The 13,552-nt window shown below is 33.9% G+C and overlaps 1 protein-coding gene across 2 annotated transcripts in view; it reads left to right on the top strand.

Annotated features, from left to right (window-relative positions):
* Positions 1–13,552, top strand: part of XRCC4 (X-ray repair cross complementing 4) — a 181,749-nt gene that overhangs the window by 120,912 nt on the left and 47,285 nt on the right. For both annotated transcript variants that reach the window (XM_006081241.3, XM_023750178.1), the window contains one exon: positions 661–808. In XM_006081241.3, coding sequence (XP_006081303.1) covers positions 661–808 — 148 coding nt within the window. The remainder of the gene's footprint in view (positions 1–660; positions 809–13,552) is intronic.

Here is a 13,552-nt window from a genome sequence, read left to right as displayed (position 1 = left end):
GAATTCTAAACTCCCCTAAGGTTCTTTATAACGAAGTTGTTTGTAAGAGAATAAGGGAATATGAATCCAGTATGTTTCTATTGTTGCTTCTGTTTCATGTGTATTAAACACTTTTAGAGGCAATTTAATGGTTTGGCTACATTAGAGACATCTATTAGTATTTTTTTTTTTTTTACATTTCTCTTGTGTTCACTGCTCACAGTTAGTGGAAAAATCTGTGTAAGTATCCCTGGATCACTATTAGAATTTCCCATTCCTGCTGGTGAGTGCTGTTTAGTGTCAATTTGATTTCTATTATTCCTGTGGCATTATTTTTCCATCCAGATACCTTTTAGAGGTGCCTTTGGGGTGCTTCTATCTAGTCCCAGCACTGAGTGACCAAACTGCCTATAATGTATTGGAAAGATTGTTGCCCAAGATAGGCAAAGACCATTTTGCCCCAATTATGCCATGTATACAATATACCTTATATTTTATATTAGTATTAAAGTATAACACACTGTGTAACTGGTTCACTTCAAATCTGTATAGTTTGTTAAAAATAGTTTTGCTATACTTTGTGTCACTTTATATCTGTGCTAAAGCAGCAAGTTGATTCTTTACTTACAGATTATATGCAGAATTTTGTTGGATCACATTTTTTATGTCATTTTATTTTAGCTACTTTAAGAAGAGACGATTCCATTCTTTCAAGTCCTGATGTCACTGATATTGCACCAAGTAGAAAGCGGAGGCAGCGGATGGGAAAAAATCTCGGGACAGAACCTAAAATGGCTTCTCAGGAACATCAGCCTGAAGAAAAGGAAAAGTAAGTCATATTATTCTTTGCAAAATAGTGAGATGACATTGAAAAATCTAATATCTAGTCTAAAATTGTATTTTAATTTCTGAATTTAAGGCTATTTTTAATGAACAAAAATTATGGTTTTGGAAATTGTAAAATGTTTAAGTCCATATATTTTCCCTGGTATTCAGTTAATTCCTATTAATATTTAAGTCAGGAGTGTCAAAAATATTAGCAAAAAGTTTTTCTTGGGGTTTTTATAGATTAATTAGAAATGGCATATAAGATACTAAAAATAATAGAATCCAGTTTGCATTTAATAAAGTATTTCAATCTAATTTACTGCTTTAAAGAGACCCACACAGCATTCAAAGTAACCACTTGATTTGGTTATGCTTACAATTTTTTTATGTAAAATGTCTTTCTAGTCATCTATTTATTTCTTTTAAATTTAGACACATTTTTTATTTTTATAGTTTATTCTTTAGTTTTGACTACCCTCCCTTTAATCTGCATCCTAATTTAGTTGTAATGAATTGAGAAGTTGAATTAATAAATATTTTATTGCAGCAAAACAGTCAGCATTTATAAGGAATTTTATCAGTTGAATAAAAAAACAAAGGTGCAGTCTAGGAGGTCGCAGTTTGATTCCTGGTTAGGGCACAGGCCCGGGTGGCGGGCGGGCTTGGTCCCCAGTGTGGGGCGTGTAGGAGGCAGCTGATCGGTGATTGTCTCTCATCATTGAGGTTTTTCTCTCTCTCTCCCTTCTCCCTTCCTCTCTAAAATCAGTGAAAATATATTTTATAAACAAAACAAAAAACAAAGATGCATATTTTATGTATGCCTAAAAATTTAATTCTTTTTCTTTAAACTTTTCATTAATTTGGCAAATGGTTATTCAACAATAGTTATATGACATGATATTACACACCAGTGGTTTTCAAAGTGTGGAATGATGAGGACCCGGAGCGTTCCCAAGGCATTTGTGGTGATCCACACGGTGTCTCTTCTTGAGTTCTATACCTGTGTGAGGCCAGATTTTCTTCATGTATTTCAACTGAAATAACATGTCCCTGTGATTGAATGCAGAAGCCAATGAGAATTCCATAGTTTTTAATCAAGCCACCCATCAAACAGATTTGTAAAAGTGTTAAAACATTGACCATACAGGATTTTTTTCCTTTGGGAAATACAATAATTTTTTAATAAAGACTATATTGTGTTATCATATTCTGGATTTATTTTTATTTTTAAATGAATTAATAAAGATTTCAAATTTTTCTCAGTGTTAATTTTGGATAGTCTATATAAACAAAAATTCTTGGAGTCCTCAAAAACTTTTAAAAGTGTAACGGAGTCCTGAGAGTAAAAAGTTTTAGAATTCTGTATAGACCATGAGGATGCCATATAAGCACATGAAGTCCATGCCTTAGGAAACTGACAGCCTGACCAAAAAGAGTTTCTTGCATAGAAATAAGAATTTTACAGTTAATAGTGGAATTATTTTGTTTGTCTGTTTATCATTGGGGACTTATTCTCTCTACAATTGGCCTGATATACTAGTACTTGAAAATGCCATTTGCATACTATGGTGGGTCCCTTATGTCTTCAGACAATATATGTAAAAAACCAGTGTGCACTACTCTTACTGGTTGTTTATTATGTAAATTTATTAATTAGCTCCATAGAGTTCATAGTATTGTATTATCTCTTAAGTAATGAATCAAAAATAGTTCCAATTTGAAAACATTAGAGTAAGCAAACTAGTCCTATAGGTTAATATAGGGGAAAAATTATACTTTGAAATATTCAGACTGTACTTCATTCAGTCAAGTGGTAAGCAAATAAGTAATGAATATCAGTTATGTGCCAGGTATAATATTGGATGCTGATGGTTCAGGAGAGTAGGAAATAGACATAATCCTGTCCTCATGGACCTTTTAGTCTAATTGTTTTGTCTAATAAAGATTACAGGATCTTGAGAAAGAATGAAGTATATTGTTTTTATGTTGGAGAGCTGTATCTTAAGTCTTTCTGTTCAATGTGTGAACTAAATATAAGGTTTTGAGGTTACTACATTTTCTGAATACATATATTGCTTAAACAGGTTTTTTATATGCATGGTACAATGATGGGAGAATGAAAGACTAAATGTTTCATTTAGGCTTTTTGCTAAAGGCAGTGTGTTTCTTTTCCATGTTTAGATGATCATGTCAATACTTTGTGTACTTTACTTACAAGGTCGATATAAACCATATTAGCTTTTTTAATTGCCTGCTAGTTATATCATTGTGTTCCTTCAGGCTCAAGCACTGATGATGAACCTTTATCTTATGTTGTTAAATTTAAATACTACCTATTTCTACCTTCCTAAACACCTTTTCTGATAATTTCTCATCAACAATATGTCTATCAGTTAGATTATTGTGCTTTAGCTGTAGCCTCCTAGATGTGGGTAGGTTGCTACTTAGGGGTGAAAAGATACTGGCCCCTAACTCTATTATACTTTGATCAATTTACCACTTTCCAAACATAAACACAAATTAGCAAAAAACCACATGTTTGTTATTTATTAGCAATCAAAATTCATGAAGATTGCACAGAAAGTTTTGTGTTTATAGTTCATATTACCATGGCTTATTCACCATTATATCCCAATTAATTTACCTGGAAAGCCTGACTTCATTACTTGTTTTTAATTGTAGGCATATACTGGATGTGAAACATTTTTGTCAGACTCTCACAATCTTATTTCTTTTGTATCCTCTTCCTCTCAATAGAGGTTGCATGCATCCTAAGACTCCCCACATGATTTTATAGTGACTAAGGATATGCACAGTAGATACTGCTGTTTGTTGAGAACAAAAAAAAAATCTGACTATGGCTTTCCCTTGCTCATTTATTCATTCATTCATTTATCGTTCATTACAGAATGCTTGCATGCTGAGCACTTGGGGAGCATTGATGAGTAAACTATCACAGTCCCAGATCTCATAAAGCTTGGTCCGTCTGAGTGAAGGCAAGCATTAGTTATATCATTACAAAGATATATATTTGAAACATTTTGAAGGATTTTTGAATTTAGAGGAAACATAGGGAAGGGGATATGGCTTGAGGAATCCTCATTTGCTCTCTAATCTGAAGGATAAAGAGGAGTTTAGTCCAGTTTAGAGAGCAGAGTGTTTAAGTAGAGGAAAGGCCTGTGAGTGTGCCCTCAGGTGAAATATGTGAGTGATGGGAGTGAAGGGAGCCGGAAGGAAGGAAGGAAGGAAGGAAGGAAGGAAGGAAGGAAGGAAGGAAGGAAGGAAGGAAGAAAGGAAGGAAGGAAGGAAGGAAGTGAAATGAGGATGAGGGCGGCTCAGAGGCCAGAACAAGGTGGTAGTGTGGCCTTGGTTAAAAATTTAGCCTTTCTTTGTATGTAGTGTTAATGTAAGAAACAAACCTGTGAAGAATTTTTGTGAGTTTATTTGAGACAAACTTTTGACAATTGCTGGGAAGCAAAATCTCAATGGATTGAGATAATGCTCTGGAGAATGGCAGCTTTGCACCTTATTTTATACATTACAATCAAAAGAGAGGATGCAAGTGGGTTACATTGAGGATACAAGTGGGTTACATTAAATTCACTGGTGATAAATTAGGGAGGTGGGAGAAAGCAAAGTGGGGAAACTTCTGGGATTGGATGAAAAGTAAAATGATAGATACATACATCTTTTACGTAGGTGGGTACAGGATAGTTAACAGTCAACAATTAACATGATAAAACAGTGAGAGGATTTATGGTTTCAGCCCTGGTGCACTGGTGGGGTCTAGAAAAGGGGAATTACCCTGACATTCCAAAGGAATGTTATCCTAGATACAAAAGACAATAGACAGATAAAGATTGACCTTTGTCAGGAAAGATACCGGCCTAGGACATGATTACCAACCATAAACTGCTTGTAGTTTAAAGTTTTAATTTCAGACCATTCTTTGCGGTTACTTTAGATCTCTGAGTTTGCAAGGCCGACATGCAGGCCTTCCCTGAGCTAGGCATGTTAGCATGTGGCTCCTTTTCATCCACAACATGATAGCATTTCTGTTTTTCACATCACAAAGGACTTTTCTCCTGTTTTTTCTACCTTTTGATGTAGTTATTTAAATCTTCTTAAGAGTTTTAAAAATATCAGATTGACTAGAAAACTCTAATACTTTGGTCATCTTCTTTGATATTACAATTTAAAATTATCTGAAACTAATGCACTTAGTTTCTTTTTCTCTTTTTTAACTCTGCTTTCAAACTGGTTCATGTTGTACAGTTTTGGATTCCCAATAATAAAAACTTCCATCCTTTTGAAACACAGGAAACTAGAAAATTGAAAACATACTGAAACTTATGTTGAGTGCTCACAGGGATAATAGCTAAAATTGGCCTGTGTTAGCAGTACTGAGGTGCAGAATTGTACTCCCATTTTACCTTTTTACTGGTAAATGTAAATGCATTTTTCAGGAATATTTTTAGAACTTTGTTGATTTCCCACTTCTAGTAAGATTCTGAAATCCTTAAATCTGGCATACATTGATAAATACTCATTAAAAAATTTAGGGTGACTAATTCACACAATATGATTATGCTTGGACAATATGCATCCTGTTCTGTCAGCTAGCATCAACACTAAGAGTTATTATCCAACATAACCATATGCTGTGCATTCCTTGCTATTTTCTATCTTAAATCACTTGAAATTGTGTTTTGCACAATTGTTCAGTATGACTTTTTAATTCCATTTGTTAAACAAAATAAACCAGCTGACAAAGACTACAGAAATAGTGACATTACTTTCATATTTATATAATAAAATCCTGAGTATAAGCAAGAACATTGTGAAATTACTCTCTCTTAATATACAAGGGCACAATATGTGTCAAATGAAATAGCACTACATTCCGGCTCTATTAGGCACCAGCTTAAATTTTTAATGAGGTCATGCTTTATCATACAACATAATCAAGGAAGAATTTTACATTTAAATATTTTTCAAATTTAAGAGCTCTTAATTCTTCCAACATCCTAAGAAGAGTGCACACATTAAAAGCCTATTAATAGCATTCTGTTGATAGGACATGAGTTCAGTTGTAGCCAGTTAGACTAGTTGGATCGCTTTACAAATTGATTAATTAGTCCATTCATTATTTACTTATTTAGTTAAATTAAGTCAATGTCCCAGTCTCATTGAAATTAGCAACCAGTTAATAAAATTGACCGCCTGACAAAATGCTCAGCTAAAATGATTTAATTAAAACTTTATTGCTTGTTACATCTTCAACTGTTTCAGCCCATTTCAACCTGCTTGGAAATTCTGCTTTACCTTCTTCTGACTAGCTGTTTTGTTTCTTGGTTCTATAGGTTCTCTTTCTTGAAAGGAAACTAGTTTTAAGAGATATTGAAATTAGCATCTGAACAAGGGTCTATAAATGAAAACTTTGTCTCAGAATCAGGGCCTCAGTCCCCAGGAGGGGTGGCCACAAATAAAGCCAAACCCAAGTCGCAACCAAATAAGGATTATATTGTAAACTAAGACAGGGAGTCAAACAGGGATATAACATATAGGATTAGTTACCAGAACTGCACTATAAAGTTCTTAGTGCAGATGTTCCTCCTTAAATTATCCTTAACTAGGAAAAGCATTAGTCTGGAGAATGAGCTCAATATATAGGTAGGAACAAAATTCCTCCAGCTCTGAGATTTGGATAAGTGGAGGGAAGAAAGTCAAGATGTTTATTTAAGTTAGATGGTAATGAGTCCAGAATTTATTTTTTATGATACTATTCAAAGACTAATTTCTGTAGAACTAGATAAAAGAGATCTTAACAGGGACCCTATACTTAACAGCTCCCACACTTCCATGTGCTCCAACCCCTCAAACTTGGAGATTTACAAATTGAAGGCTCTGAGAAACTCTGTAGTAAATAACTTATTTGACTTTGTTTAATCACTTTTTAAATGTTCTTCAGCATAGCACCTTCATGCACTCTCCCTATCTCCTTTCAAAAGAGGCTTAGTAACATTCCTGGGGTAACATTCTGCAGGGTCCTAGTTTGGGATATGAACTCTCAGAATTCTTAAACATCAATGATTTTAAAAATATAAGAACCTCTCTACCATAATTATAGAGTGTTAGGCATTAAATATACCTCAAGAAAAAAATTGGCATGTATATAAGATAATTTTATATCGTTTGTTTCTTCAGGCTAACAAGTAAAAATATATAGGTTCACATATCTATGCGAGGCCCACATGTATATTTAGTCTTCTATGTGATGGGTGTCTTCTGAAACAGAGTCTAATACACAACCTTAAAATATTATGAAATTAAAACTTTTCACAAATGTTGCTCTTTGAACTACAGTGAAGAAGTTTTAACTGTGTGTTCTGAATCTTTAAATGGTGCCATTCAGTAATTGTATAGCTACATTTTAGGCGAGTGGTAGGTGGTAAAAGAGCACACATACACACACACTTCTTAGATTAAGTTTATGGTTTAATTAGACAAGTTTAGACAGTTTTATAGTCCACATGGCAAGAAGGAGCAGGAAAAGATACAGCATATTTTAGCACAGTATTTCCTCCCCTCCATTGTCTGGGTGAGCCACAATTTATCCACTTACCTTCTGAAGGAATCCATTTAGTTTTCAATAAAATTAGGCTTATTTTCTTTGTTTCCTAATCATAAAAGTGGCACATGCTTCAAAAAATATGAAAGCACACAGAAACAAAATGATGAGCAAAAGGGAAACTCATAACCCCACCCACCTGGGGCCAACCACCATTAACACCAGGGCACTCTGTATATTGGCAAATCTCTTCTTCTACACTTTATTTGCAAATCAAGGCACAAACCACTTATGATGTAGGCTTCTATTTTAAAATTTAAATATATATTATAAAATTTTGACTTTAATAGATATGTTGCTTTAACATCTTATATATTCAATTATATAAGTGTATCATACTTTCTTTAACCAATTCCTATACTTTAAATTTTGGCCTTATTCATATTTGTAGTATTACAAAGAATGTTGTATATACCTGTACATGAATTTGCACATATAACTGTTATTTCCTTAAAATGAATTCCCCGAAGTTCATTACTAGGTAAGAGGGCATATGTACTTACTAGTCCTTTGTTGTTTTGCCAGAACTTCTCCTGAAACTATAACAATTTATACTCCCACAGGCAGTATTTGCCTTTTGTTCTATTGTTTAACAATTCATTTAGATCATTTAAATCATGTAATCAATGAATAATATCTTATTGTTTAATTTTTGTATTTAACCATTCCATAAGTCGTTTTTTTTCTGTATATATTGATTATTGGAGCTTCATCTTTTGTTTATTATCTATCCATAACCTACCTGATTTTCATTAGAGATCTTTGTCATATATATATATATATGTATATATATATATATATATATGCCTAATATGCTAAGTGTCCGTCCGACCATTAGACCAGTCGCTATGACGTGCACTGACCACCAGGGAGCAGACACTCTGACTGGTAGATTAGCTTGCTGCTGGGGTCCAGCTAATCAGGACTGGGTGAGATAGGCCGGACATGCCCTGGAGCCCTCCCACGGTCCCTCCCCTGCTGGCCAATCTCCACGGTCCCTCCCCAGCCTCTAAAATATTTCTTCTAATTAATTTTCTTTCAATGTGCACAAATCTGTGCACCAGGCCTCTAGTTTTATAAGAGCTGCTTATTTCCAAAAATATTAATCTTTGTTTTTCCTAGTTGGTCATTTTGCCCTTTAATTTTTGTTAATGACATTTTATATTTACATAAGCTATTAGATCAATCTATCAATAATAATAATACTTAACATTCATTGAATACTTATGTCCTAGATACTGTACTAAAGCCTTTTATATGCATTATCTCATTTAACAATACCTATTTCACATATCAAGGAGCTCTCACCTAGGAAGATTAGATAACTTGCCCAAAAACAAATGCCACATCTTTGATTTTGAATCTACTACATTTTGTTCCAAAGACCCTACGTTTTAACTACTTTATTATGCTGCCTCAAAAATAACAATAATAGCTATTTATTTTATAACTGTGTGCTAGGTGTGTTAAGTACTTAAATTTCATTTCTCACCACAATTCTATGAAGTAGGGCTCTATTTATATGCATACTAGTATTTATTAATAGTTGGATGATGATGAGTTTCAGTGAGGTTTGACTGCTGTTTAATTTCTACATAGTAGCACAGTAGAGATAGAACTGTACAGCTCTGTTAGTGCAGGGATTGGGTTAATAATACCTCCTGCCTACCTTTCAACATAAATCTGAGGGTTAGATGAGATCATGTGAATGAGAGCACTAGCGCAGTAGGACACTCTAGGAAAATGATGTACTGTTATTTTTAAAGCACTGTTTTCCCCGGGGTTTCAGCTAAATCTTGGAAACCTATTCCTGGGAAGGAAATTGTGTTTATGGAATTTTTAAACCTGGAGTGTTTTCTTTCCTCATAATTCTTATGGAAATAAGGATAGCCCTTACCCTTCTATGTGCTAGCTCAGCAAATTTTCTTTCCTTCTATAAGTAATCAATAAGATAACTTTGGAGGAAAATAACACACTTGGAAAAACAGGTGTTAAAAGCAATTGATTAATTTGATATGTGTTTGTAGTTTATTATATTTTATATTATTAATCATTGAAAATTTTATTTCCAACTCACTCAACTTACTTATTTTTTACAATTTAATCATTTGCATCTGCCAATTTAGAATATGGTGGTTGGCCATTCTATTCTTTCAAAAAGAACTCTTTTCATACTTATCCCTGATTCTTAAAAATTTCTAACAATTTATTGCTTTCTTTCTAGTTTAAACCTCATCATATTTGAAATGTGTGTGTGCTTAATCTACATGGAGAATATAATTTATCCAATTCAAATAACTAATTCTTGAAGATTTTTGGTAACTGAACTTTAAACTTCTTTAGTGTCAAATTAGGAACATAAAATGTATGTGCAATTGCTATATGTTTACTTTGGTCATCATGAGCAAACCTCATTTTTTACACAACTTTAATTTTATCATAATGTTTATCTTAGTTGCAAAAGTAAACACCGTAGTGGTTTTAAAACGAGCTGGGTTTTTATTAGCTTCACTCTGTGTTTACCTAACTGTTCAGGCTGTGGCTCTCACTTTCCTTTCTGCGTGTTTGATTAATGGCCCCTTGGACTTGTTCCAGAATATACTGATTATGGTCAGTGCACTTCAAAGATGATTTATTAATTGTGTTTGTGACTCAAATAATTAAGATTGATCATATACATTATATTTTTGCCAATAAAATCAGTATTACACTTTCAGATAAAGTTTGCCTGAGTGATTTTTTTTAACTATACAGAAAGGACAAATGTTAATATTGTCTAAAAGTATACTCAATATTAACTTTGTCTTTATGGCTTTTTTACACATGATTATCAAATGTATCAGAGGCTTGGTCTTGTAAGTACGTGTATTTTAAGTTCTATTTTAACATAATTTTAATATACTATACTATAAATGAAAATACATTCATCTACACTAATAAAAGAGAAAGATGCAAATTGACCGTACCTTCTCCACTCCCACCAGCCAATCAGGACAGAGTATGCAAATTAACCCAACAAAGATGGCAGCTTAATTTGCATACGCAGTTGCCGAGCGGTTGGGGGCAGGGTGGGACAATTGCATCATCGCCATGGTGACTACACAGGGTTCCACACCGCCCAAGCCACTCCGGGCCTCTGGGCAGTGTGGGAAGGTGGTAAGGCGGCTCCAGCCCAAGCGAAGGTGGTGCCAGCAGCCAGGGGAAGGAAGGCCCATTGTTGCATGAATCTTCGTGCATTGGGCCTCTAGTGTTCCATGTTTACTCACCCTGGAACAAGTCTTATAATTTCCTCAGGCTATTACATGCATTTAGATTTCAAATTACTGACAGACTTGAACTTCTTTTTGATAAAATTTTAATAGAAATCTGTTACAGTTTTTCTGCATTTTAGATAAAGGAAATTTGTCATATATTTCATATATATTATGCCCCTATAATTTAAAAGACTTCCTTACATAAAAATTTCTATAAATTTGGTTTGATAATAGTTATTGTTTAGTAACTATTATCAAATGTAGAATAATGTGTAAATACTCATTTTACCTGGTCAGAGGGGTTATTAATCAAAGGAAATGACTCCCTGTTCATAATTTATAGTTCAATATCAAAAGAAAAATGTGTATATTTATTTTTTTTTATTATTTGGTATGCTATATTCAAAATTTACATTTTATCAGTGAAATTGTAGAACTTAATTCATCTACTATGTTATATAACTAAATGTTAAATAGGTATTTGGTTTGTATTAAAACATCATGAAATGAAATAAAATAGTTTTATCACAATAGAAGTGAAGGCTGTTTCATGTTCTAAGCTTGTATGAAAGTAAGCTTGTATTAAGGTATAAACTAGTTATGTCAAAATAAGAAGGAGTGAGAATCAATATTCCATTTGGAGGACTGTGGAATACAGACATTTGGTAAGATCAGAGATAACTGGCTAGACCAAGGCATTGGGTTTGTCTTTGTAGAAAAATTGAAGTTTCTAGATACATAAATTAAAGAAAGATAATGCAGGGACTAATTCCATAAACCTCACAAGTAACTGAGATGTTGTCACATGGAGTAAAGAAATCAAATATGAGAATAAAAAACAAAAATGAACAAAAAATCTAAATAAAGAAATTAAAAATATATAATTACTCATAAGTTTTATTCAAGGATTTCTTTTTTATTTTGGTAAATCATTACTAAAGGATAAAAAACACAGACATGTTTTGTTTGAACATCATTATTCAAAAGTATTTTTAGTAAATTTTTAGGACACATACAGTGTTTAATTGAAAATCTTTTACAATAATTTTATTTCTAAACAGTTCCTAAAAACTATAATTTTTGTAGATCAAATTTATGGGTGCTACTTTTTAAAATGATATTTTTGTAGTAAATAAAGATAAATTATTAGTGTATTGAATGAAGCAATGTTATCATTACCAGCATTATTGAGTGCTTTGTCCCGCATATGCCACTTCTAGAAAAACAGAATAAAGAAGTCGTCACAGGCTGTGTCTTCAACAACTTTGTATATGAAATAAAACAATGAAGGAAGATTAATCAATAGCACACATTTATCTTTTTCTTTTTGACCACATTATATTTTCTTACTAACTATATTTACTATATATAAGCTGAAATTCCATAATAGATATAAGAAGTATGAAATTTTAGAGAAGTGAGAATCAATATTCCATTTGGAGGACTATGGAATACAGACATGTGGTAAGATCAGAGAAAACTGGCTAGACCAAGGCATTGGGTTTGTCTTTGTAGAAAAATTGAAGTTTCTAGATACATAAATTAAAGAAAGATAATGCAGCGACTAATCATTCAACCCAATCTCCTGACTTCTTTTTAGTAATAGAACCCCCTTCCTACCACCTCATGCATCTCCAAGTTTTAATAGGGCAAGTGGCTGCCAATCTAGAGGCTACCTTTCCCACACACACAGGAAGGAAGATTTGGCCATGTGACAAAGTCCTTGCCAAGGGGTGTGAATGGAGATGATACATAAAATTTTGGGGTCTTATCCGCAAAAACGATTGGGCATACATTCCCATGTCTCTCTCCTTTCTCAGCCTGTCTTCTATCTAGCATTTAAGGCAAACATCCTAGGAGATGGCAGAGCAACAAGAGAGGAAGAGTCACAGTCCCTGGGCAATCTCATGGGACAGGGCAGCATATCCACCATAGACTACCCTGCTACCTCTAGACCAGGGGTCGGCAAACTCATTAGTCAACAGAGCCAAATATCAACAGTACAACGATTGAAATTTCTTTTGAGAGCCAAATTTTTTAAACTTAAACTATATAGGTAGGTACATTGTTATTAACTTAATTAGGGTACTCCTAAGCTGGCCTTTGCTAAAAACGTCCTCAATCTGATTGAGGTACGTTTCAATCGCCACGAAGTTTCAGTCGCACTGTATGTGCAGGCCCGCACGTGGTATTTTGTGAAAGAGCCACACTCAAGGGGCCAAAGAGCCGCATGTGGCTCACTAGCCGCAGTTTGCCGACCACTGCTCTAGACTATGTCTAGCTTGCTTGAACCATGGTGCTTTTTGGGTCTCTTTGTTACAGAACTTGAGGTATCCCCTAGCTTAAGAAAAAAAAAGAAAAAAAAAAGGCATTTTCTTTCAGAGTACCAGAGTGCATAAGTAAATGCATGGAAGAAGATAGGGGACCAGTGACCATGTCATGCGATGCACAGAGATGTGAATACAGCTGGCAAAGTGGATGGGATCACATCACAAAGGACTTAAATGCCAAGCTGATTTATTTGGACTTCTTTCATGAATTCAACAAGGAACTAACTGTTCAAGGTTTTGAGCCAAAGAATGGCATGATGAACAGTGCTTTCCCTGAAAACCATATATTTGATGGAGAGAATGTTTGCAGACTGTCAGTGAATAGGGTACTCTAGGACTCCAGGAAGAGTTCTCTGAAGAAGGATAGTGATTATAAGTGTATGTGATTGGAAAGGGAAGGAAGTGATGGACTGAGAAACACTTAAGGCTGCTCTCCTCTTACTACCACAGACCTGGGAAGCCTCATCAGTTATTGAAAGGTATTTATTAAATGTGATCTTTATTAAAGTAAGTGATCTGTCTTTTGAAAT

The sequence above is a fragment of the Myotis lucifugus genome, unplaced genomic scaffold (genome assembly GCF_000147115.1).
Source record: "Myotis lucifugus unplaced genomic scaffold, Myoluc2.0 scaffold_0, whole genome shotgun sequence".
Lineage (NCBI taxonomy): Eukaryota > Metazoa > Chordata > Mammalia > Chiroptera > Vespertilionidae > Myotis > Myotis lucifugus.
This window is presented reverse-complemented; position numbering and strand designations above follow the sequence as displayed.